The sequence below is a fragment of the Podarcis muralis genome, chromosome 1, assembly GCF_964188315.1.
Source record: "Podarcis muralis chromosome 1, rPodMur119.hap1.1, whole genome shotgun sequence".
NCBI lineage: Eukaryota > Metazoa > Chordata > Lepidosauria > Squamata > Lacertidae > Podarcis > Podarcis muralis.
This window is the reverse complement of record NC_135655.1, coordinates 12,485,157-12,509,524: the sequence shown is the minus strand read 5'-3', so window position 1 is coordinate 12,509,524 and position 24,368 is coordinate 12,485,157. Positions and strand designations below refer to the sequence as shown.

Here is a 24,368-nt window from a genome sequence, read left to right as displayed (position 1 = left end):
GTGAAGGGGAAGATGCCTCCTCTTAAACACACAGGCCTCATTCAGGCAACCAAATCTTGGCATAGGAATCTCGAGTTATTATCTTGCGCCCCCCCCCCCCCACCATTCAGCCCCTTTGTTCCTCCCTTTATAGCAAGAACAGGTGAATCATGAAGCCTTACATTAACCACAGTTTCCCGTTTCATCTGAACTGGGAAACGATGGATGACTGCTTCAGAATAAGTCAGGATATTGTCGACTTCAGATTGCAGCTAAATATTCCGGCTTGTTTCAGACTCGTTTACTGTAGTTTCCCAGTTTGTACAAAACGGGGAAGTAGAGCTAAAGTAGGATTTCCTGGCTTGCTCGTGCCTCCCTTCATGGCGGCACTGAATGGGTTGCATGCCTGGCCGAAAAACATGTTTATATCTCAGTTTATGAAGCCAAGATAGGATCTTCCAAAGATGGCCATGGCGGTCCTGTTGGTTACAGCCAACCAGCACTTTGACCACTCTTGTTTATTTTTAAGAGTGTGTGTCTGCCTGTTGTACTTCACATGCACATGGTAGAACAGCGGCTTCTAAACTCAACCCCCCCCCCCCATTGACCACTTGAAAATTGAGATTTTGCCTTAATGTTTTTTTCTGCCTGCTGTGACAGCCTGTTATGGTGCACTGTGCTAGACGCTGCATGATTTTTAATTCTCATTTTATTGCTCCTTTATTGTAAATCAGTGTGTGTGTGTGTGTGTGTGTGTGTGTGTTTGTGTGTGTGTGTGTTTGTGAGATGCAGAAATCACAATGTGAAGCTAGCCAGTGGCTCAACATCACTCCATCCTTATTTCAGACATTGTGATTTATCAGTATATTGTGATGTTTAGCTGGTGATATATCGCAGTGTTGAAAACCAGATATTGCCCATCCCTACTTCCCACAAGCGTCTGGTTGGCCAGTGTAAGACCAGGATGCTGGCCTGATCCAACAGGGCACCACTTACCTACTTAGCAAAACCCTTTCTCTCCGTCTCTCTCTCTCTCTCTCTCTCTCTCTCTCTCTCTCTCTCTCTCTCTCCACCACCCCCTTGCCCCTTGATGTTCCTCCTCCTTGCCACATGCATGAAGTTAAGGCAAGTGTCACATGAAATGCGCTAAGATCCACATGTGACCCACCACAAACTGACAGCCCCTGAACTAGCAGATCTCAGGACCAGAGATACATAGATGATGATGATAGATAGATAGATAGATGATAGATAGATAGATGATAGATAGATAGATAGATGATAGATAGATAGATAGATAGATGATAGATAGATAGATAGATAGATAGATAGATAGATAGATAGATAGATGATATAGATAGATAGATAGATAGATAGAGAGAGAGAGAGAGAGAGAGAGATAGATGATAGATAGATAGATAGATAGATAGATAGATGATAGATAGATAGATAGATAGATAGATAGATAGATAGATAGATGATAGATAGATAGATAGATAGATAGATGATAGATGATACATACATACATACATACATACATACATAGATGATAGATAGATAGAAGATAGATAGATAGATAGATAGATAGATAGATAGATAGATAGATAGATAGATAGATAGATAGATGATTGATAGATAGATAGAGATAGATAGATAGATAGATGATAGATAGATGATAGATAGATAGATAGATAGATAGATGATAGATGATAGATAGATAATGATAGATAGATAGATGATAGAGAGATAGATAGATGATGATGATAGATAGATAGATGATAGATAGATAGATATAGATAGATAGATAGACAGACAGATAGATATAGATAGATGATAGATAGATGATAGATAGATAGATAGATAGATAGATAGATAGATAGATAGATGATATAGATAAATGAGAGATAGAGAGATAGATGATAGATATATTTAAGTCTTGTTACGTATCCCAAAAAAATGGTGCCTGTAAAACCTGTTATTATTTATGGAGATGTTTATTTTTATCTAAAGCCAAAGCAGTGACTCCCTCTCTGGCTCTGAAACCCCAGCTGTAACTTCTGGGCTGCAGCCCAAGCAAAACAAAATGGACTGTACGTCAAACCAAGCTGGCGGTTCTCATGATGTAGGAATGCGTGTGACGTGAGGGAAGGGCACCAGCCCTTGTGAGTGGAGTGGGGGGGGGGAGGACGAACGAGGGGGAGAGAGATTCCCCTTCCCCAGTCCCTCTTTCACCTTCCAAGTTAGTGACTTGAGAGCGGATTTATGTGGATGGAATGCCTCAGCTGGGCAGCTGCCATCCATGGAACTGCAGCAAAGAGCTGGATAATGATGATAATTTCTGGATGAGAGCAGCAAATTTCACAGTGAGCCGCAGAGGATCTCCTGCATTGACCAAGTGCCACCACACATCATAGGGTTGTCCATGGAAAGACCCCTGTTTCTCAGGCTGAACTGTACGCACTTTGTCTCTCGGCTTAATCTGGGTCCTTCATCCCCTTAAGTTGCAGGCCGTTCAGATTCAAAACAGCCTTAAGTCATGGCTCTGCATCAGTTTTAAATATCCCTAAGGTAGGGGGCAAATTCACATGGTCCAACACCCCTCTGAGCCTCCTAAGCCAATGGGCATTCAGATTGGAAATCTCTGTCCTGGCTGTTTAGGCTGAAAATACCCATCTTCCTCACTGTGGGTTGCGGCTGGTACATCTCTCAGCTCATCCTGGGTCCTAACTCCTGCTCTCTGTTTTTTTGTTTTTTTTAAATGATATTTATTAGAAGTTTAATAGTTACACACACACACAAAAAAAGAAAGACAATAAAAAATTACAATACATCAAAAATAAAAAGAAAAACAGAAAACAATACAGCAAAACAATAAGAAAAACAAAAACACTTAAAAACACATCCAATATTTCCGTATCTTTACCTTTCATTTACTTGTTTCATCGACCTCCTCACACCTCCCTTTTTTGTATTCTAGTTCAATTAGCTATTTCAGCAAATCCTTTTATCTTTCTCAATTTTTGTTCTATAATATATCTTAACACATTGTGACCTTAAATTTTACACTTTGGCCCATTGACAATCTATTTTTACTTAGTTCTTTATAACATTTCTGCTAAAACCATGTAGCTTCATTCCAGCATCCTTCTAACATTCATTAATTTCTAACTCCTGCTCTCTGGAGGTGAAACCCAACAAATCTGAACCTTGGAAGATTCAGGACAGGCGAAAGAAAGCAGTTGTTCACACGGCGCATAGCGCGGAACTGCAGAACTCCCACAAGATGTTTGCAATGGCCGCCATCTTGTACAGTTTCGAAAGAGGATTGGATAAATGAATGGAGGATAAGACTGTCCATGGCTGCTAGCACGATGACTTGTGTTCTACAAGTCCTCCCAATTGTGGATTGGGAAGGGAGGCTTGGTGTTGCTGCCCATCAACCATTAGGCAGTGGCTACAAGCCTGCTAGGTTTAGTTCCCCAGAAACGTGGCCTACCCAGGCTCTGCTCTTCTATCCAGATCCATTTCCCCACCTCTCCTGTAGCAGATGCAGCCAGCTACATCTCAGGCTTTGCCCCCTTTCCGTCCGGCTTCTGGATCAGGAATTGGGTGTCAGTATTCCTCTGTAGATGAAACCCAATATCTTTTTGAAGCTTGAGTTAGGAGTAAGGGTAGGGGATGAGATGAGATGTCCCAAGATTATTTCATGGCTTTTATTATTTTATCGCATTTGTTTCCCTCCCTCTCACAAGGAAGCGCAGAGCAGCTTACAACGTAAGGCGATATAAATACATAGAATCACAGAATTGCAGAGTGGGAAGTCATCTAGTCCAACCCTTGTAACACAGCCAAGTCTGGAACAGCGCACACACTTTGTTAAATGGCAAATAGGTTTTAGGAGTTCACCTAAACATGGCCTGATTTCAGCTGGTGGGCATGGAGTTCCATAAATGTGGGGCCACCACCAAGAATGCCCCATCTTGCGGTACTATCCATATCACACCTCCCACTGATGGAAGCAGGGTGTGGATTATCCTCAGAAGGCAGATTCTAGGTTGCAAAGTGTGTGTGTGTGTGTCAGTGTGTCTGTCTGTCTCAAAGATTGTAGATGCTGTCTTTAAATCACGTGGTGTCCAAGACAATTTGACAGCAGATTAAAACAGTACAAGTCAATGTGGGTGGGACAGAGTGTTTTAAAACCACTGTGATAAAAGATTGGTCTTGGCTTCACCTTAATACCCCAACCATAGTGTGGAAACGATAGCAGCTAAAAAAAAACTGTGCTAGTAACTTGCTCTGCTACGTCAGTTTGGAAGCGGTTCAAGAACTGCATGTGAAATAAAACCACATTTTGCTCAGATGTGATTCGCTTTTTGTAGGCTTTGAAGTATTCCTTCCAGACGCATGACCGCTTGTGCTTTGTTATGGAGTACGCTAACGGAGGGGAGGTAAGGATCGCGTTCACCTCGGTCGAATGTTAATGGTGTGCCTTCTGGGGGCCACATTCCAGTGGCGGCTGGGTTTAGAGGGGAAAGGAAGACGATGAATAGATATGACTTCACTGGGCTGTGTTTCAGCCGCACACGAGCCCCTGGGTTCTGCACTCACACAAACCTCTCCATCCAGACATTATAGCATTACAGTGATGAACTTCAGCCAGGGGGAAGCGCTGAAAGTGGGTGCGAAGTAAATTTGGTGAGGGTTGTGGACATCTTTGGAGAGACACCTTTGGCCTTGAGTCTGACATTTGGTGCGTTGAGAATCTTCAAAGTTCATCACAGCAACCTTCTAAGAGCAGCTGAAGGACATGGCATATCTCAGTGGTAGAGGGCATGGTTGGCATGTAGAAGTTCTCAGAACCAGCCCTAGTATTAATAATTTCATGTATCTCAGGCCGTGGGGCAGGGAAAGACATGAGGTGCAGGAGGACTGCTAATCCCCTAGATCAGCGGTTCTCAACCTGTGGGTCCCCAGATGTTGTTGGACTACAACTCCCATCATCCCTGAGCTCTGGCCTTGCTAGCTAGGGGTGATGGGAGTTGTAGTTCAACATCTGGGGACCCACAGGTTGAGAAAGGCTGCCCTAGATGATGGACAATGCTGGTTAGGTGGACTGATAGCCTGACTCTGTATTAAGTGACTTCAGGTGAGGTAAGGGGTATGCAGCTCAAGAATCACAAAGGTTGTAGTCCGTGCCAGGAAGAAAGTCCTATTGACCTCTGAATGGGGTGGGGAAGTAGCTGTTGGTTCCCATTGGGTCTCTTCCTTGCTCCCCGGTGCTATGAAAGCAGCATAGAGACCAAAGCTTTCCTGGCTTGCCGAAGTGGCTACAGATGGCCCTCTCAGTCTAAATCAAAATGGCCTGGTGGGCCAAATTTGTTGATCCGGAGGAATACCAGTGAGACTATTTGCCTGCCTAGTCCAGTATTTCCTTTCCACCTTATCTGCTGCCAGACCTTCCTAATGTCCGGGATTGAACCTGCATCCAAACCACGTGCTCCGGCACTGAGCCGTGGTCCCTCCCTAATTACAGGTCTCCAGTAAATGCTGTGGTGTGCCAATTTAGGCTAACAAGTGCTTTTCCCTCCCAGCTGTTCTTCCATCTATCGAGAGAGCGTGTCTTTTCTGAAGACCGGGCCCGGTTCTATGGGGCTGAGATTGTATCTGCTCTAGACTACCTGCACTCGGAGAAGAACGTGGTTTATAGAGATTTAAAGGTAGGTGAGCGGAAGCTGGTGAGTTTGGGAGGCCAGCCTTTTTCTTGTTTATCTCAAGAAAAGGGCGTTTCTGGAGCAGATTCGTGGTGGTAAATCTCATTTGGAGTATTGACGGGGTATATCCGTTTTGAACTTTCTCTTGCTTAGGGGTTTCATATTTCAGGAAGTGAAAATCCGGACACAAAAATCGAAGGCAGCATTCGGCCCTCATGGGCGTGAGGTCCCCCAGCCTCATATTCAGCGCCATTTTTCTAGAAAAAGAGGTGCAGGAACTCACCGTGAATGCCTCTCTTGTTTTCTTAGAATGGCATTGGAGCCTACTGGAGAGGTGGCAGAACTGAGTCCCTGCTGGGGGGAAAAGACACATTTTCTAGATAGCACTTGGTGGTGGCATTAAACAGAATCAGAACAGGCAGGTGCAACAGCTCAGCAGTAAAAACCCACCCAGCAACACAATTCAGTGGTAAAATCCAATCCAGTGTGCGAGGGGGTTGATTGCTCTCTTCCCTCATCCCTCCAGATGTTGGGGATATACTTGTTTTCTTCTTTTCTTCACCTTGCCTCTAGTTAAGCAGCAGCTTTTAAAATTTATAGCTTCTCAAATTAACATATGCAAATGAGCAGCAGCCCTGTTAATTCTCTGCATGGGCAGAGTCACCCACTGTAGCAAACAGGAAGAGGCTAGGTGGCTGAGACGCTTTGGAATCCTGTTGGTTTTCATTCAGGCAATTCACCAGTTAAAGATTTTTTAGTTGTTTAATCGCCGGCCTCTCTCTCTCTCTTTAAATATATCTTTATTAATTTAAAATAAATACATTTATGAGAAAACAGACATACATACAAGTAAACAAACATACAGTCAAGCAAATAACAGAAAAATCAAACAAACCACCACACTATAAGATACAAGAGGATTAATATAATTATCATCATATATGCTCCTGATACTGAACACAATTATAAAACTTATAGAGAAGAAATTTAAAACTGACTTCCAATTAATCTCACTGTACTTTATCTATCCATTACTTTATACTGCACAGTTACATATTTCTTATATAATTTCTTTTTACCTGGCTCTCTCTTTAACTGATTTAAAGATCAGTGATATTTAAATAGAGGCGCCTTTCCTTGCATTTGAAGGAAAGGTGTTGTAATAGCTTAATAATTTTTAAAAATATATTCAGTAGCAGAAGGCAATGTTTTTTTCCTTTTCACTTTGTATTACAGTAACACACCAGTTTCAAAGTTGGGCTCAGAATAAAATCAACTGGTGTGCTCTTAAAGCTCCTGGATGAGCCCCTGGTAGCTTGCTCCACACTCCCGTGCTTAAAAGCTTGCGGCCCTTATTTTTTTATCAGGTGCTCTGCAGCGTGTTAAAACAGACACGTGGATTAGAGGTGGGGATGGGTCATAAATCAGTGGCCAACCACCTGCTTGGCATGCAGAAGGCAGCAAGTTCAGCCCCTGGCATTTCCACTTTAAAACATCAGGTAGTAAGTGATGATGGAGAGCTCCTTTGCCTGAGACCCTGGGAAGCCACTGCCAGGCAGAGTAGGCAGTTCTGAGCTAGATGGACAAACAGGGCTGCGTGGCAAAATGGTTGATAGTCATTCATGCTTGTGCTGAATCGGGGCACTTAATTGCACTGGGCAAACATTGGAAGGTTCAGGTTGGATTTTAAAAAGTACTTAACCGAAGCACCGCTGCTCTTGACAGTCCTGAATAAAGGACCCTTGACCATTAGGTCCAGTCATGACTGACTCTGGGGTTGCGGTGCTCATCTCGCTTTATTGGCCGAGGGAGCCGGCCTACAGCTTCCGGGTCATGTGGCTAGCATGACTAAGCCGTTTCTGGCAAACCAGAGCAGCGCACGGAAACGCCGTTTACCTTCCCGCCGGAGTGGTACCTATTTATCTACTTGTACTTTGACGTGCTTTCAAACTGCTAGGTTGGCAGGAGCAGGGACCGAGCAACGGGAGCTCACCCCGTCGCGGGGATTCGAACTGCCAACCTTCTGATCGGCAAGTCCTAGGCTCTGTGGTTTAACCCACAGTGCCACCCGTGTCCCTTACAGTCCTGAATAACATGTGCTAATTCGGGGCATGAGTGTGTGTGTGTATGTGTGTGTGTGTGTGTGTGTGTGTGTATAGAGCCTACTTAAATAAATGAATTAAAAGGGTCCCTCTCTCCTCTTCCCCACCCTCCCAGCTGCCTTCCTTTTCTGTGTGTGTGTGTGTGTGTGTGTGTGTGTGTTTGTTTCCCACCTGGTAACGCTGTGCAAATTTTTTTCCTGGAAGACAGACAGCACCTGAGTTATTCATGCATTGCCATTGGTGGCTGCCATGGATACCTTTTGCCCACTTTGGAAATAAGCGCTGAAGAGGAGGCAGGCCCACCCGCCGCTCTGCTTCTGTTGCTGTTCTCCCCACTTTTCCTTCTCCGCACCCCTGCCATCTAACCACTCTCAGGTGCTGGGACTGCCAAGGAGGATGGAGGTGTGCAAGCAACCCCTGTGGCAGTTCCCTTGGTTTAACGCACAACACGGTCTCTCTGCCGGCTGCACAGGAGCAGACAGAGCTCAGTGGTGAAGCTCGTTGCTTTGCATACAGAAAACCCCCAGCTCCTGTCCTGCAGGCAGAATGATCAAGAAGCAGGTAGAAGCATCCATAGCTCAGTTGCAGGACATCTATTCTGCATGCAGAAGGTTCCAGGCCCAGGATCCACCCGCCCTTTAGGGCTTTGTCTTGGGGCTTCTGGTTGGCCACTGTGGACTAGATGAGCCTGTGGCCTGATCTGGGTGTCTGGGTGTGACTCTTGCCTCTCCCGTACTGTTTTCCTGTGGATAATCCCTTTTCCCTCCTGATCACTGGCGTTCTCCCCATCAGAGAAAACAAGTGCCATATTTCCCCCTCTATGAGATGCACTTTTCCCCTCTTAAAAACTAAGGGGAAATGTGTGTGCGTCTTATGGCACGAATGCAGACTGCGCAGCTATCCCAGAAGCCAGAACAGCAAGAGGGATCGCTGCGCAGCGAAAGCAGCGATCCCTCTTGCTGTTCTGGCTCTTGGGATTCAGAATATTTTTTTTCTTGTTTTCCTCCTCCAAAAACTAGGTGCGTTTTATGGTCTGGTGCATCTTATAGGGCGAAAAATATGGTATGTCATATACCGTATTTTTCGCCCTATAGGACGCACTTTTCCCACTCCAAAAATGAAGGGGAAATGTGTGTGCGTCCTATGGGGTGAATGCAGGCTTTCGCTGAAGACTGGAGAGCGAGAGGGGTTGGTGCGCACCGACCCCTCTCGCTCTCCAGGCTTCAGGAAACACTGCGCAAGCCGTGGGAGCCCTCCCCCGGCTTGTGCAGAGCCGCCTCTTATCCGGAAGCCCTGGCGCACTGGACAGTCGCGCCGGGGCTTCGGGTAGCTCTGCGCAAGCTGCGGGAGGGCTCCCCTGGCTTGCGCAGAGCTGCCTCTTATCCCGAAGCCCCAGCGCGCTGAGCAGTCGTGCCGGGGCTTCGGGTAGCTCCGCGCAAGCCGCGGAAGGGCTCCCGTACCTTCCGCAGAGCCACCTCTTATCCCAAAGCCCCGGCGCGCTCTGCAGTCGCGCCGGGGCTTCGGGTAGCTCTGCGCAAGCCGCGGGAGCCCTCCCCCGGCTTGCGCAGAGCTGCCTCTTATCCCGAAGCCCCGGCGAGCTGGGCAGAGCAGCCTGTTCTGGGGTCGGGGGAAGCTCGGGCTTCCCCCGCCCCAGCCCCTCGCCTGGGGGGGAAATAATTTTTTTTTCTTTATTTCCCCCCCAAAAAACTAGGTGCGCCTTATGGGCCGGTGCGTCCTATGGGGCGCAGAATACGGTATATTTTTCCAATGGGGCAAAGAGCAGTTTTGGAGACCGATCTATGTTGAGAAAAGGATGTAGGGCCAAAACATTAGTCCTTCCCCTCTCTCTGTTTTAGTCCTAAACTAAGCTGGGTAACTCTGTGTCTGCTTTTTGCAGAGATTCAGAGAGAGGAGAGGTCTTCTCCTGAAGGATTCCCTTTGCCTGTCAAGTTTGTCCCTAAAAGTGTAAGCTAGGGAGCCTCCTGGTCCAGACTGGCTCACCCACGGGCTTCAGCTGACCTTCCCCATGCCTCCACTATTCTCTCTGCCGTGGGCTCCCAGCTGTCAACAGTAATGAGGAATTTTACAGGCTACCTGACAAGGCTATTACATGGATTTTCTCAATAATGTGTTGTGCACCACACTGAACACTCAAAAATAACTTCAGAAATCCTTATTATTACTATTATTATGAATAGCTCAAAAGCCTATTCAGCTCAGTTCAAAGGGAGCCATAACAGATGCCCAGGTCCGCTTGTTTTCTTTCTCCCTCCCCATCCCTTTTTCCTTTTGTGTTGTGTCTTTTTGATTGTAATCCTCAGGGCAGGAGCTATCTTGTTGTGTAAGCCATTTTGGAAGCCTTTTCAGCTGAAGAGCAGGGTGATCATGCTTCAAATAAATAAACAACAATGGGAAGGCAGTGAGAAGGGAGAAACTTCTTTTTTTTAAAATGGGCAATTTTGTTAAAAAAAAAAAAAAGATTCTGCACTGACTATCCAAATGATTGACTTGTTCCTCTCTCTCTCTCTTTAAATTTGATTTTTCATTTAAGTTGGAAAACTTGATGCTGGATAAAGACGGGCACATAAAAATAACAGACTTTGGGCTCTGCAAAGAAGGGATCAAAGATGGAGCAACGATGAAGACTTTCTGTGGCACCCCGGAATACCTTGCGCCAGAGGTACTCTTCATGCAGCCTTTGATTGTATCATCACAAGCAATGCTTCCTGTAACAGAAAACAGAGCAGTTCATAAGGCATTGTGGGGGGGCTCCTCGTTTATGGGATGCTCTTCCCAGGGAAGCTCTCCTGGTGCCTATCTTGGGGCAACAGGCTAAAAAAATTCCTCTTCCCCCAGGTCTTTGGCTAATTAAACAATCTGCGGCCTTTTAAACAGGGGCGGGGGTATTGTTTTTGCTTGCTATTATGATATGTGTTTTTGTATTGTAAACTGCCCTGTGATCTTTGGATGAAGGGCTGTATAGCAATGTTAATAATAATAATAATAATAATAATAATAATAATAATAATAATAGAAGAGACTGTTGGCCAATGCTAGCGAACCACTTGCTGAAGCACACCCGCCCCCCAATTTTAGCAGGCCACTCACCTGTCAATCATGGGGTGTCATAATGATCCTGATAAGGATCTGACCTGCGAAGCCAAAACTGTTCCCCACAGTGTGTTCCCCATAACTCAGGGGTCAGCAACCTTTTTCAGCCGTGGGCCGGACTACATTTTGGGGAAAAAGAGATGAACGAATTCCTATACCCCACAAATAACCCAGAGATGCATTTTAAATAAAAGGACACATTCTACTTGTGTAAAAACACGCTGATTCCCGGACGGTCCGCGGGCCGGATTGAGAAGGCGATTGGGCCGGATCCAGCCCCTGGGCCTTAGGTTGCCTACCCCTGCCATAACCCAACACCCTGACCACATCAGTGGTTCTCTTAACCTGCAATGAGGGCAGAATCACAACGTGGGGATGTTGAGACAATGACTGAGATGTACAGGAAGTGACTTGAGCTATGCTGAGAGTGCTAAGGATGGTTATTGCTTTCCATCTCGGACAGTCTTTGTCCTCTGGTTTGCAGTGTGTGCATGTTCGTTCGGTTCTGCGCGGTCCTTTTTGCCACCCAGCGGGGCGGTTTAGCATTTGAGCGTCCGTGCGTGAGCGAGTTCCCTGCATCCGTGAAGCCGCTCGCCCTTTCTTAAAAGAGAAAAGGAGCAGCGCTGCTGGCATCCCGGTCATCTGTTTGTAATCGGAGCCCGGCCTCGGAGCCTGTTTGTACAGTTGCTGCATAGTTGTTTTAGGGTCACGCTGGAATTTGGGACATAGATGGCAGCGGCCGGCTTTGATGTGCCTGGTGCGTCGGTCGCCGAGGTGTTTACAGCTGTTGTGCCTTCTCTTGTAAATTCCACCCCTGCAGCTGTTCAGAGCTGTTGGCTCCCAACCTGACTAGCCACTTATTTTAAGTGAAATGACCTTTTTTATCCTCTGGCCTTCTGCTCACCCCCACCTACTATTATAAATCGTGGCTGGAAAATAATTCCTTAAATATGAATATAAAGGTGTTGTTTTTGATGGTGGTGGCATCCATCTGTCTCTGGAGACAATGGAGGAGTGAGCCTTGGGGGGGGGGGGGAATTCATACCATTGTGGGGTTGCAGTGCCATCTGTGGCTGCAGGGACCGCTATGGGAGAGACACATTTCAGTGGGGCAGATGAGGGCTTCCGGGGAATGGCCCCACAATGATTCAGAGGTGCCAGAACTCAGTTTCAGTGAGTTCCGGCTGGGGGAAAAAGCCCTGGTCTCAGGAGACATTAAAGGAGTGCACCTCTGCAGGTGAAGTCAAACTGTTGGATGGTTGCAATGCCTGCTGTGGATTTAGAGGCCGATAGGGGGGAGACGCGGGTGGCGCTGTGGGTAAAAGCCTCAGCGCCTAGGGCTTGCCGATCGAAAGGTCGGCGGTTCGAATCCCCGCGGCGGGGTGCGCTCCCGTTGCTCGGTCCCAGCGCCTGCCAACCTAGCAGTTCGAACGCACCCCCGGGTGCAAGTAGATAAATAGGGACCGCTTACTAGCGGGAAGGTAAACGGCGTTTCCGTGTGCTGCGCTGGCTCGCCAGAGCAGCGATGTCACGCTGGCCACGTGACCCGGAAGTGTCTGCGGACAGCGCTGGCCCCCGGCCTCTTGAGTGAGATGGGCGCACAACCCTAGAGTCTGTCAAGACTGGCCCGTATGGGCAGGGGTACCTTTACCTTTAGGGGGGAGACATGTTTTGTTGCAGCAGGGGCAGATGGAAGCGCCCAGTGGTGCTGCTGCAGATGCACTCCAAATACAGACGTTCTGAACCGCAGGGATACCAAAGAAGGATGTTAAAAACATCAGAAGGGCCAGTTCTAGCTCTTTATTAAACTTGCAGCAAAGCAGCCTGCCTGGTCTCCCAGCCTTTACAGATCAGGGACGGAGACCACAGCAAGGAGATGGCTTGTCCTGTATACGCAAAGCAGCACACGTCCATTTGTCTTGAGACTTCCCATCTCTTCACCTGCCCAGATGAGGGCATAGGTGGCAGATACCCAAGTCTTAACAAATAGCTCCCTTTTCTGGGCTTAGAGCCCAGCACCCAAAGCCCACAGATAAGGGTATAACATCAACTCAAGCCAATTTCCTTACATCAAAGCAAATTAATGTAGACATATGAGAGGCCACTGCTGCAACAACTACCATCTAATTGTAGGGTTCTCTTGACTACCAAGATGGCGTTTGCAGAGCTTCCTAACATCTCACCTTTGGTTCAACATCAAATTTTTAAACATGTGTAGAATAGCATTTTTATATGGCGTGATCTCTGTGATCAGAAACTTTCCTTCTCCTCCTCCTCCTGTTGTTGTTGTTATTTATTGCATTTATATATCACCTTTCCTCCAAGGAGCTCAGGGTGGCCAATAATAATAATAATAATAATAATAATAATAATAATAATAATAATAATAATAATTTATTTATACCCCGCCCTCCCCAGCCAAGACCGGGCTCAGGGTGGCTAACACGAGGTATAAAAACAATTAATTAAAATACAACTTAAAAACAAGATTAAAATACAACATTAAAGTTGTATATATAATTCTCCTCCTCCTCCTTGTATCTTCACAACAGCTCTGTGAGGTAGCTTAGGCTGAGAGTGAGTGACTGACCCAAGTTCCCCCTGTGAACTTCATGGCTGGGACTTGAACCCTGGTTTCCCAGGTCCTCTAACCACTACACCACACTGGCTTTAGTTCTAGGGGTGTCTTTTATTCCTTCCCCACCCTGGAGGTCCTGCAGATTCTCTTCAGAACGCAGGACAATAGCTCTCTCCCTGTACCCGGCTACTGTAATGCTCTACGAGTAAACCAGCTTTACCAGAGAGACTCTGACCCTCCTAACTGAAGAAGCTGCCGTAAAATATCCTAGCCGGTATAATTTGGGCACAAGTAAAAAATAAAGGCAACGAAATCTACTTTGTGCATTTCAAAACTTCATTTTGCAGACGCGCCAAAAAGAAAACAGCAGCATTGTTAGCGCGCATTAGCAATAGAATAGAATGCAGTTGTAACATTAAATGTATATATTAAAGTAGGTGATCCATATTTCCCAAGTACAAATGTGATTGATGACTACAAGTTGTGCATTCAAACATAGAAAGGGGTTGTGAGAGCTTCAGACCCACTGAGTAGCAAAAGATGGGCATTTGTCCTTCCAACCTCAAAGTCTCTTTGCAATTATAGCAGCTTGGAGGGCCCATTTTTGTCGTCACTTGTTTTTTAAAAACAACAACTTGATTGCTTTTCCTCTCCTTTCTGAGTCCAGTAGTGGCCCTGACACACTTCTGAGGACGCCACTGGGAGTGCAGCAGGGTCTAGATGCACTTCCAAACCTCTCTTTTCTTTCCCACTAACTCGACAGCAGGGACGCAGGTGGCGCTGTGGGTTAAACCACAGAGCCTAGGACTTGCCGATCAGAAGGTCGGTGGTTCGAATCCCCACGATGGGGTGAGCTCCCATTGCTCGGTCCCTGCTCCTGCCAACCTAGCAGTTCGAAAGCACATCAAAGTGCAAGTAGATAAATAGGTACTGCTCCAGCGGGAACGTAAACGGCATTTCCGTACACTGCTCTGGTTCACCAGAAGCGGCTTAGTCATGCTGGCCACATGACCTGGAAGCTGTACGCCGGCTCTCTTGGCCAATAAAGCGAGATGAACGCCGCAACCCCAGAGTCGGCTGGACCTAATGGTCAGGAATCCCTTTACCTTTTTAACCTGACAGCAATGGGAGGGGAGGTCTCAGTGCAATTATTCTTTTTGTCCCTGCTGCAATGGCAGCATCTCGGGAACCCTGGGCATAGGCCTTGCAAGAGCTCTTCTTGGGCCTCACCAAAAGAGAGCAGCCTCCCTCTCCTCTCCTCTCCTCTCGCTGCACAGCTCAGTTGGTAGGCAATGAGACTCTTAATCTCAGGGTTGTGGGTTCGAGTCCCACATTGGGGAAAAGATTCCTGCTTTGTGCGGGGCTGGACTAGATGACCCTCGTGGTCCCTTCCAGCTTTACGATTCTCTGAATCTCCCGCAATAGCAAAGTCTCTGCTCTTGTTTGCAGCTGCTCCAAGGGGGCCTTGAGAAGTGGGAACAGAAAGTGCTGTCAGGAAAGGGCACCTCTGCATTGTCACACAGTCCCGCGTGCGAAGCCTCCCCAAAGCGCCTCTCCCCCGTGCCCCCGCCCTTGTCCCGGTTGCTCATAAAGGATGATGAGGCTGGCTCCTGGAATCCTGGCAGACGAGGCAGCTGTGTTGGTCTTCTACATATATGGGGGCAGCTGCAGAGCCAGCTGTCGCTTGGTGCGAATCATACGGCAAGAGACAGGCTGGAAATAGACCTGCGTGGGGTAATCCAATACCTGGCAGCCTCTGGCTTTTCGCTGCAGGCCGACTTCCAGCTTCCAGTGTCCTACCCCCACCCCCCCTCAGAGCAGAGTACTGAACAGTTAGCAGGCTCTAGACTCACAGGGGTGTCCACACTTTTTCCAAAGAGGGCCAGATTTGATGAAGTGAACGTGCGTGAGGGCCGACCAAAGCTGTTGAGACTTTTTTTAGGATTGAGGTTTTTTTAATGAGTTTACCTCAAAGTTGCTGAGCTTTTTTTAAGGATTGAAATTGTTGAGCTTTTGGAGGGGACTTTTCCCCTCACGGTTGCTGAGATTTTTTTTTTAAGGATTTAACCCCAGGAAATAAACTGCCACAGGGGCCAAGATGAACCGTCCAGCAGGCCACATTAGACCCCCGAAATGGACTTGGGACATGCCTGCGAGTCTAGAGCGATGGGCAAGCAGGGAGAAGAGCAAACTCTCTAATGTTCGGTTTTCTTTCTCTCTCTCTCTCTGCATCATCGTTCAGCTCTCTCCACAATCTCTGTGCTTATGGAAGGCACTTCAGTATGCCTTAGGCATGACCAGCTTGCCTTTCCGAGTTGTAAGCCTAGTTCCATAAACCCTAATTTGGATTGCTGCAGAGGTTTAAGGCTTCTAACCCTCTTGCTTTTAAGTAGTTCTGTGTGTCGGTTTGTTTATTGCACACCTGTCCGACTTTTCCTCCTAGGAGCTCAGCGTGGTTGGTCCTTCCCATTTTATCTCCACAACAACCCTGAGAGGTAGGCTCCAGCTGAGAGGCAGTGGCCAATCCAGGGTCTCACCCAGTGAGCATTATGGCCGAGTCGAGATTTGAATTCACAGGTCCTGGTCCGACACTCTTTAACCCAGGGAAGGAGAACCTGACGCCCTCCAGAAATTGCTGAACTACAACTCCCATTGTTACTGGCCGCCGGCTGCGGCTGGTGGGAGTTGTAGTTCAGCAACATCTGGAGGACCGAAGGTTCCTCACCCCAGACATTTTAAAATGGCTCTATTCTACTACAGTGGTACCTCGGGTTACATACACTTCGGGTTATATACGCTTCAGGTTACAGACTCCGCTAACCCAGAAATAGTACCTCGGGTTAAGAACTTTGCTTCAGGATGAGAACAGAAATCGTGCTCTGGCGGCGTGGCGGTAGCAGGAGGCCCCATTAGCTAAAGTGGTACCTCAGGTTAAGAACAGTTTCAGGTTAAGAACGGACCTCCGGAACAAATTAAGTACGTAACCAGAGGTACCACTGTACCGCCAGTAGGAAGAGGGCATTGAAAAGATAGGCTTCCTTTATTTTTATATTGCATTATTTGTAATTCCCGTGTTGTGGGGCGGTTGGACTAGATGACTGATTCCATCCGTCTTCCTGACTATTTGTACTTGCTTTTTACATTCATAAATCACTTTCTGCCAGTGCTCTCAAGGTGGTTTAAAAGAAAGAGGTATTCCACAATATTACATGATGGTTAAAATGTCCAGGTATGAGGAGGGCGAACCAAGTGGCGCTGAGCCTCCTCTGAGGCGATGGAGTGATCCTCACTGTCTCTCTTTTGAGATGCAGCCCGGTGGAAAGGCTCACAGCAGAGTCGCTTCTGGGTGAGGGAGGCCAAATTGCGGTTGTTTTTGGCCAGCCTTTTAAACAGAGGAACAAGAACTGCCTTAACAGCAAGCGTGTTAGAACTGTAAAAACCTCTACAGCAGTCCTGCTGCGTAATTTATTGCACAGTGCATATCGGTAATAACAATAAGGCAGTCGTTCTTAGGGGGTTGGGAGCATGTTGTGAGTTTGCACCCTCTGTTGTTTCATTGCACACCCCAATGCACTCATCCCAGCCCCTGTAATTCCTCCCCCAGCTAAACACGCAAAGTTTTTAAACTGTTCTTCATAACAATTGATCTCTTCTGTTTGTTTGTTTTCTTTGTGTGGGGTAGGGGAGAGGGGTACTTTTCCTAACTCTGTTGTGAGATTATTTTTTTATGCTGGGTATTGTAACTATATTTGACCCCCAGTGTTGAAACCTCATAAGATTTCTGTTTTATGTTTCAGATGGGTGGAATTTGCAAGACAAATTCTAACAAAGTTCTTAGCCTGCATTTAAAAACAAACAAACCCGTTAAGAGTTCCCAGTTGTGTGTGTGAGAGAGAAGGGGGGGGGGGACAACTGTCAACAGAATAGTTAAAAGTCTGGAGGAGTTTTGGAGAGCTTTCACATCTCTGGCCAGTTGGGTTAAAATGCTCTCAAGTGCCATTGTGACGAAGGAATTTGTCAAAGCTTTGAAGTACTTCAGTAATTCTTTTGTATGATGGCAATAGTAAATCCCTTCATCTGATGCAAAACAATCTGCATTTCTGTACGTATTCCTGTGCATCTACCCATATTTTAAATACTGGCTTCATTGCCCATCATGATAAATCCTTTCATCCATTTCTTGTCCCATTAGAATAACCTCTTTTTGCATATGTGTAAACATATGGACTGCCTTGGGTACCAGGTTTCTGTTATGCCCTTCTAGATGCTGTTGGCCTCAAACTCCCATTACTCCCAGGCAGCATGTCCAGAGATCAGGGATGATGGAAGCTCATAGAATTGTAGAGTTGGAAGGGGTCCCAAGGGTCATCTAGTCCAACCTTCCTGCAATGCAGGAATCTCAGCTAAAGCATCCATGACAGATAGCCATCCAACCTCTGCTTAAAAACCTCCAAGGAAGGAGAGTCCACCACCTCCCAAGGGAGACCTTTCCACTGTCAAACAGCTCTTCCCCATCAGAAAGTTCTTCCTGATGTTTAGTCAGAATCTCCTTTCTTGTCATTGGAAACCATTGGTTTGGATCCTACCCTCCAGAGCAGGAAAAAACAAGCCTGCTCTATCTTCCATGTGACAGCCCTTTAGATATTTGAAGATGGCTATCATGTCTCCTCTTTTTCCATGCTAAACATGCCCAAACAATCCTTGTAAGGCTTGGTTTCCAGACCCTCGGTCATCTTGGTTGCCCTCCTCTGCTTGTCAACATCCTTCTTAAATTGTGGTGCCCAGAATTGGACACAGTATTCCAAGTGTGGTACCTGACCAAGGTAGAATAGAATGGTACTATTGCTTCCCTTGATCTGGACACTAGACTTCTGTTGATGCTAGAATAGCACTAGCCCTTTTTTGCTGCTGCCTCACCCTGTGGGCTCAGGTTAAGCTTGTGTCTTACTAAGACCCCATGGGAGGTGGGGAGAAGGTTCCTCATCCCTGGCCTGAATGGATGCTGTGCAGGAAACAAAAGGCCAGCAGGCTGTTACAGGACAGGAATTCCTTCCTTCTGCTTATCTGACCCATGGATGAGTTAGACTTGCCATTGACATAAAGCTCTGGCCTTCTTGCAGGTGCTGGAGGACAACGACTACGGCCGTGCGGTGGATTGGTGGGGCTTAGGGGTCGTCATGTACGAAATGATGTGCGGCCGGCTCCCTTTCTACAACCAGGACCACGAGAAGCTCTTCGAGCTCATTCTCAGCGAAGAGATCCGGTTCCCACGCACGTTATCGCCCGAAGCAAAGTCGCTTCTGTCGGGCTTGCTGAAGAAGGATCCGAAGCAAAGGTGAGGCTTTGGCATTGCTGGTCTTCCGATGCAGGCGGCTCCTAAACCTCGTATTCCCGGAGGCAGATTCAGGGCAGGTCAAAGGAAGTGCTTCTTCCCAGAAGGCGTAGTTAAAGTAAGATGGACACACACAGTCCATTGTTAAACTGCCCCCCACAGGAGGCAAGGATAACCGGCAACTTGGATGGCTTTTGAAAAGGATGGTACAAATTAGAGGGGGAGAGGGCTATCTAATGGCTACTAGCCTTGCACACCTTTGAAAGACAGTGGCTAGGAATCTCAGGTAGGAAGAGTCAAGTCCTGCTTGTGGATTTGCCATGGGCAACTGGCTGGCCACTGCGAGAACAGAATGCTGAACTAGTTAGTAGGGCTGGGCGATATGTCAATATACCATATTTTTTGCTCTATTAGACGCACCTTTCCCCTCCTAAAAAGTAAGGGGAAATGTGTGTGCGTCTTATGGAGTGAATGCAGACGGGAGGCTCTGCTCAGCGCTCCCTTTAAAGAGGGGAAAGCCCCCAAGAGCCGCACACACGCTCCACACGCTCTTTAAAGGGAGCGCGGCTCTTGGGGGAGCCTTCATCCCCCTGCCCGGGAGAGGCTGCGCGCGGCTATCACATAAGCCAGGACAGCAAGAGGTTATCCCACAAGCCAGATCCCTCTTGCTGTTCCGGCTTCTGGGATTCAGAATATTGTTTTTCTTGTTTTCCTCCTCCAAAAACTAGGTGGGTCTTATAGAGCAAAAAATACGGTATCATCCCAAACTGGTTTGAAGTCCATATCGTGATATCGGCATCGTAATTTCTGACATGGCGATGTATTGCGAATCACATGGTGTGTGTGCTATGCAAAAATCACAGTGTGGGGAAAACTGTGAAGCCAGCCGATGCCTCTCTCGATTCCTGTAGCCCCTGTTAACTCCGCCAGCCCAGCTCTCCCCGGCCTCATGCAGGGGGCAGCGAATCACAAGAGCAGGCGCCGGCAAAAATCACAGTGCGGGGAAAACCGTGAAGCCAGCCGATGCCCCTTCATAGCTCCATCCTTATTTCAGACTTCAGGGTGGATCACACTGTTTAGCTGTTGATATGTCGTGATGCTGAAAACCAGATACCGCCCAGCCGTACTGGATGGGCCATTGTGCTCTTTGTTCTCCTGTGCTCTCCTGGTGTGAGTCGGTTCTAGTGCTGTTATTTTCTGGCTTGTTTAAGTCAGAGTTCCCCTTTGTGCCTAGAGCATCCTCTAAAATGAGCAGTGAAACGGCCTCTGTGTCATCCCAGTGTCCGAATGTGGGGAAATGGAACATCACAGAACAAGTAAAGATTACAAAGCGTTTCTTCCTTTTCCCCCACCCACCCACCCACCCACAAAAAAATCTCCACTCTGGAGACTACACTGCAGTTCAGGATGATTATTTGACCTGGTTTCAAAACTGTTGAATGTTTTTATGTGAAATGCATGCTTAAGATTATTTTTTGTTTAGGCAAGCCTGTCCAGGCATTTAGTTATTGATGTGTTTTATCCTTTTCTCGCTGTTCATTTTAATTCTTTTTAAATGCATTTGAATTGCTTTTAACCGATAATTTTAATAACATTGTTTAAACTGTTTAGAAGTTTTTATTACAGGCTTTTTCATTAGAGGTTTACTACAGGGTTATTCAGAGGTGGTATATAAATTTTATTAAATAAATAAGTGGCGCGATCAGCATGCAAGGTTGCGCAGGGCCTACTTGGTAGAGGCACCATCCCCGTCCACACACTTCTGCATCGTCACTTAGCAATGAGTCATTTTCGCAAAGGCCAAATGAGTAACCATTATAAAACCCCGTATAAACACAAAACGTTTGCACCGTGCTAAAGTGGCGCTGGTATTTTTCTCCCCACAGGTTAGGCGGTGGACAGGATGACGCCAAGGAGATTATGCAACACAAATTTTTTGCTGGCATCGTATGGCAAGATGTGTATGAAAAAAAGGTATTCAGAGTTTTGCATGTTGGAAGATGTGATTTGTTGGTGCTTCACAGCTGGAGGCAGTAATGCAAACCAGTAAACCAGGGATTGCGAACTGCAGGACGGTCCCCCCCCCCCTTACCCATGGCTTTGCTAGTGTGGCTCTCTGCCACCCTCTAGTGTTCAACACCCACACAAGTTTATAGCTGGTGTGGCTGTCCGTTAGCTGATCAAAATGGGCTCTTTTTTTGGCTCACAAATGGGCTTTTTTGGCTCACGTAGTGACGGCTGTTGGATTCAGCGGCCTTGAGGATGGTTCCTTGATTAACATTTCACTGAACGTTGCTGTCAGCATGGACGTTTCCAAGTATCATGCCATTCAGGTTAATTAAAAAGGCCTTGTGCAATCAGATGGGAAAGATGGTTTACAGTTGCCTTTGCCCCCTGTGTGTCAGCATCTTCCTCCTGTCCCTGTTCAGAGCCCATAAAACTTCCCAGAGCTTATCCTGCTCCCCTTGTCTCCAAGCTTCTTGCAGAGAAAAATGGATGGGTTGAGACAGGTTCGGTTAGTGCCAGACATGCCATCATTTACCTCCATTTCTGCTATGCATCTCTTTTTAAAAAACTGGCTCGTTGCATTTTTTGAATGTTTCACATGGAATTTAAACACTTTAATAGCTTAAGTCTATCTACCATTTCCCCTGGTCGCTACGCTGCAGGAGTTTTCGCACTGCTGTGCTGTAGTTAAATCTTTGTGCATCTTTACATAGCATGCTTCAGGTTGAAGCCTTAATATTTTTCGCAGCAGACCATTCTAGCAGACCAGAATAGTTTTGCAACGGACTGTTCTCTCCGCTGCCGCCACCCCCGACTCCACGTTCACGCAAGAACTCCTAGGAGTTCAGCTGCATTGTGTAAGCAGATATGGGGGTGTCTCCATTGCTTGCACTTTGGAAAGGCCTTTGCTCAACTTCCTGGGCGCCAATAGTCTCCCGTGTAGGTAACCTGCGACGCACCGTGGAACCAAAATTTCAGCTGTCTTGTTTTCTGCTTCCTGGTTGATGCCTCGTCATTATGAATTCAGATCAAGCCTTGCTGGCTCTCAGGTTGCGTTGGGAAGTGGTCCAGCATTTTTATGAGTACGGAAAGTACTCTTATTCCATGCAGGCATGCACAATCAACAGAATTATAATGGCAGAATTCCCTCCCCCCCCCCCAAGAAACCCCCCTTCTTATTGACCTTTTCTTAACACATAATAGTGGTGGTTCAACTTTATCTTCTTCTGCATAGGCTTCTTCTCTTTTTCCCCATCTGATGCCAATACTGTTTCGATCCTGGAGTGGCTGACCAGTGGCCCTCCGGACGTCGCTGAACTGAAACTCCCATCAGCCCCAGCCAGCATGGCTAGTGCTCAAGAGAGGATGGGGGTTGCAGTCCAGCAGTGTTGGAGGGCCGCAGGTTCTCCATCCCTGCCAGCCCCCACTAGCCGTAGGCGGGACTACCACTGGTGAGAAACAATGTTGTTTGACTCCAAGTCCCATCAGCCCCTGCCAACATGGCCAGTGGTCAGGGATGATGGGAGTTGTAGTCTGGAAGGCATCACATTGGCTACTTTTGGCTTAGCATTATGTCATAAATGGACCCGTGTGGCCTGCGCTGGGACACAGCAGTGTTATGTGAGCAGGTGGTTATGTATAAACTAGTTCCACTGTTTTCTAAAACTGACAGTATAATCACTTGGCTTTTTGACCCTAAATTGTGCGCATCGTAACCTTGTTTCCCATCGCTTCGGATTGTGAATTAAAACAAAACAAAAAAGTTAAAACAACACAGACGTATTTAAATGGATCCAGTTACAGATAGGTAGCCGTGTTGGTCTGCCATAGTCAAAACAAAAAAAATTCCTTCCAGTAGCACCTTAAAGACCAACTAAGTTAGTTCTTGGTATGAGCTTTCGTGTGCATGCACACTTCTTCAGATACACTGAAACAGAAGTTGCCAGATCCTTCTATATAGACAGGATATACTATATAGAAGGATCTGGCAACTTCTGTTTCAGTGTATCTGAAGAAGTGTGCATGCACACAAAAGCTCATACCAAGAACTAACTTAGTTGGGTCTTTAAGGTGCTACTGGAAGGAATTTTTTTTGTATTTAAATGGGTCAGCATCACACTTTAAGGTCAATTTGTCTGCTCTGTGGGGTCTTGAGCTCTAAACGACCCACCCATTCTCTCAAGTCCAGTACACCAGGCAATCATTTAGAAAGTGGGTGAAAAGCCAGATCAGGTGCCAGAACGACATTATGCTAAGTGAAATCAGCAGTTAGCCATTTTTAAAGGAGCGAAACCACCCACACACCCACCCGCCGATGGTAGGGTGGTAAATTTTGATGCCTTTGTTTCTCTTCCTTTCTTCCAGCTCATACCACCATTTAAACCACAGGTGACATCTGAAACGGACACGCGCTACTTTGATGAAGAATTCACAGCACAGATGATCACTATCACCCCTCCTGATCAAGGTAAAAACTGCTGCGGTTGTCATTATAAAGACTTACATCACTCTATATCACCAGTTTTGTCTTAATGAAAGGATTGCCTGCACTGACAGGGATTCAGCCAGTATCTCCCAGAAAGAAAAGACTTACCGTATTTTTCGCTCCATTGGACGCACCGAACCATAGGACGCACCGGACCACAGGAGGGGGAGAACAGGGGGTGAATTTTTTTTCTTGTTCTCCCCCTCTAAAACAAGGTGCGTTCAAGGTACATTCACCCAGGCTTGTGGGGCTGGTGGTGGGGGGAAGCGCTGCTTTCCCCCACCGCCAGCCTCAAAGATCCCTGAAGCCTTTGGAGCGCAGCGCCCGCTGCCCTGGAGAGGCTGTGCGCACAGCCATCCCCAAGCTAGAACAGCGAGACGGAGCCCTCCATCTCGCTGTTCTGGCCTGGGAACAGCCTTGCTAGCTTCTGCAGGACAGCGGGGTGAAGGCACCCCGCTGCCCTGGAGAGGCTGTGCGCGCAGAAATCCCCAAGCTAGAACAGCGAGACGGAGGTCTCCGCAGTGCTCCGTCTCCCTGTTCTGGCTTTGGGCTTAGCGGCGCAGCCTGCATTCGCTCTATAGGACGCACACACATTTCCCCTTAATTTTTGGAGGGGGGAAAGTGCGTCCTATAGAACGAAAAATACGGTAAATCTGGTTATCTGTAGTTTTATCGAAAGCACTGCAGATCCGAGGGTTGGGAACCTCTGGCTTGTAGGCCAATTTCAGCCCACCAGGGGGTCCATGAGGTCTCAACGTCAGCCCAGTGGTTGAGAGTGGTTCAGATGGCAACTGGAGGAGAGGAGGAGGATGCTAAATTATGCACACCTTTCCCCAACCAAGTCTGCCATGATTTAACCCCCACCTCCTTAGCTGAGCAGGATCCCATGCAAACCTGTTCCTGATTCAGGAAGGATATTGCATGGAAATCCCCTACAAAAATAAAGGTTTTTCAACCAGCTCATGTTTGAACCTCTGATTTTACGAAGTCCAAACAGGAATGCTGGGCTGGTTGAAAGTTGTTCTGCAGGCTTCCTTCTTTAACCTTCGTTTGGCTTCACCTG

The 24,368-nt window shown here is 47.1% G+C and overlaps 1 protein-coding gene across 2 annotated transcripts in view; it reads left to right on the top strand.

Moving 5' to 3' along the window:
* The window catches only part of AKT1 (AKT serine/threonine kinase 1), a 123,890-nt gene that overhangs the window by 96,613 nt on the left and 2,909 nt on the right, over positions 1-24,368 (top strand). For both annotated transcript variants that reach the window (XM_077923461.1, XM_028747722.2), the window contains exons 8-13: positions 4,359-4,427; positions 5,571-5,696; positions 10,344-10,472; positions 18,602-18,816; positions 20,700-20,787; positions 23,185-23,287. In XM_077923461.1, coding sequence (XP_077779587.1) covers positions 4,359-4,427; positions 5,571-5,696; positions 10,344-10,472; positions 18,602-18,816; positions 20,700-20,787; positions 23,185-23,287 — 730 coding nt within the window. The remainder of the gene's footprint in view (positions 1-4,358; positions 4,428-5,570; positions 5,697-10,343; positions 10,473-18,601; positions 18,817-20,699; positions 20,788-23,184; positions 23,288-24,368) is intronic.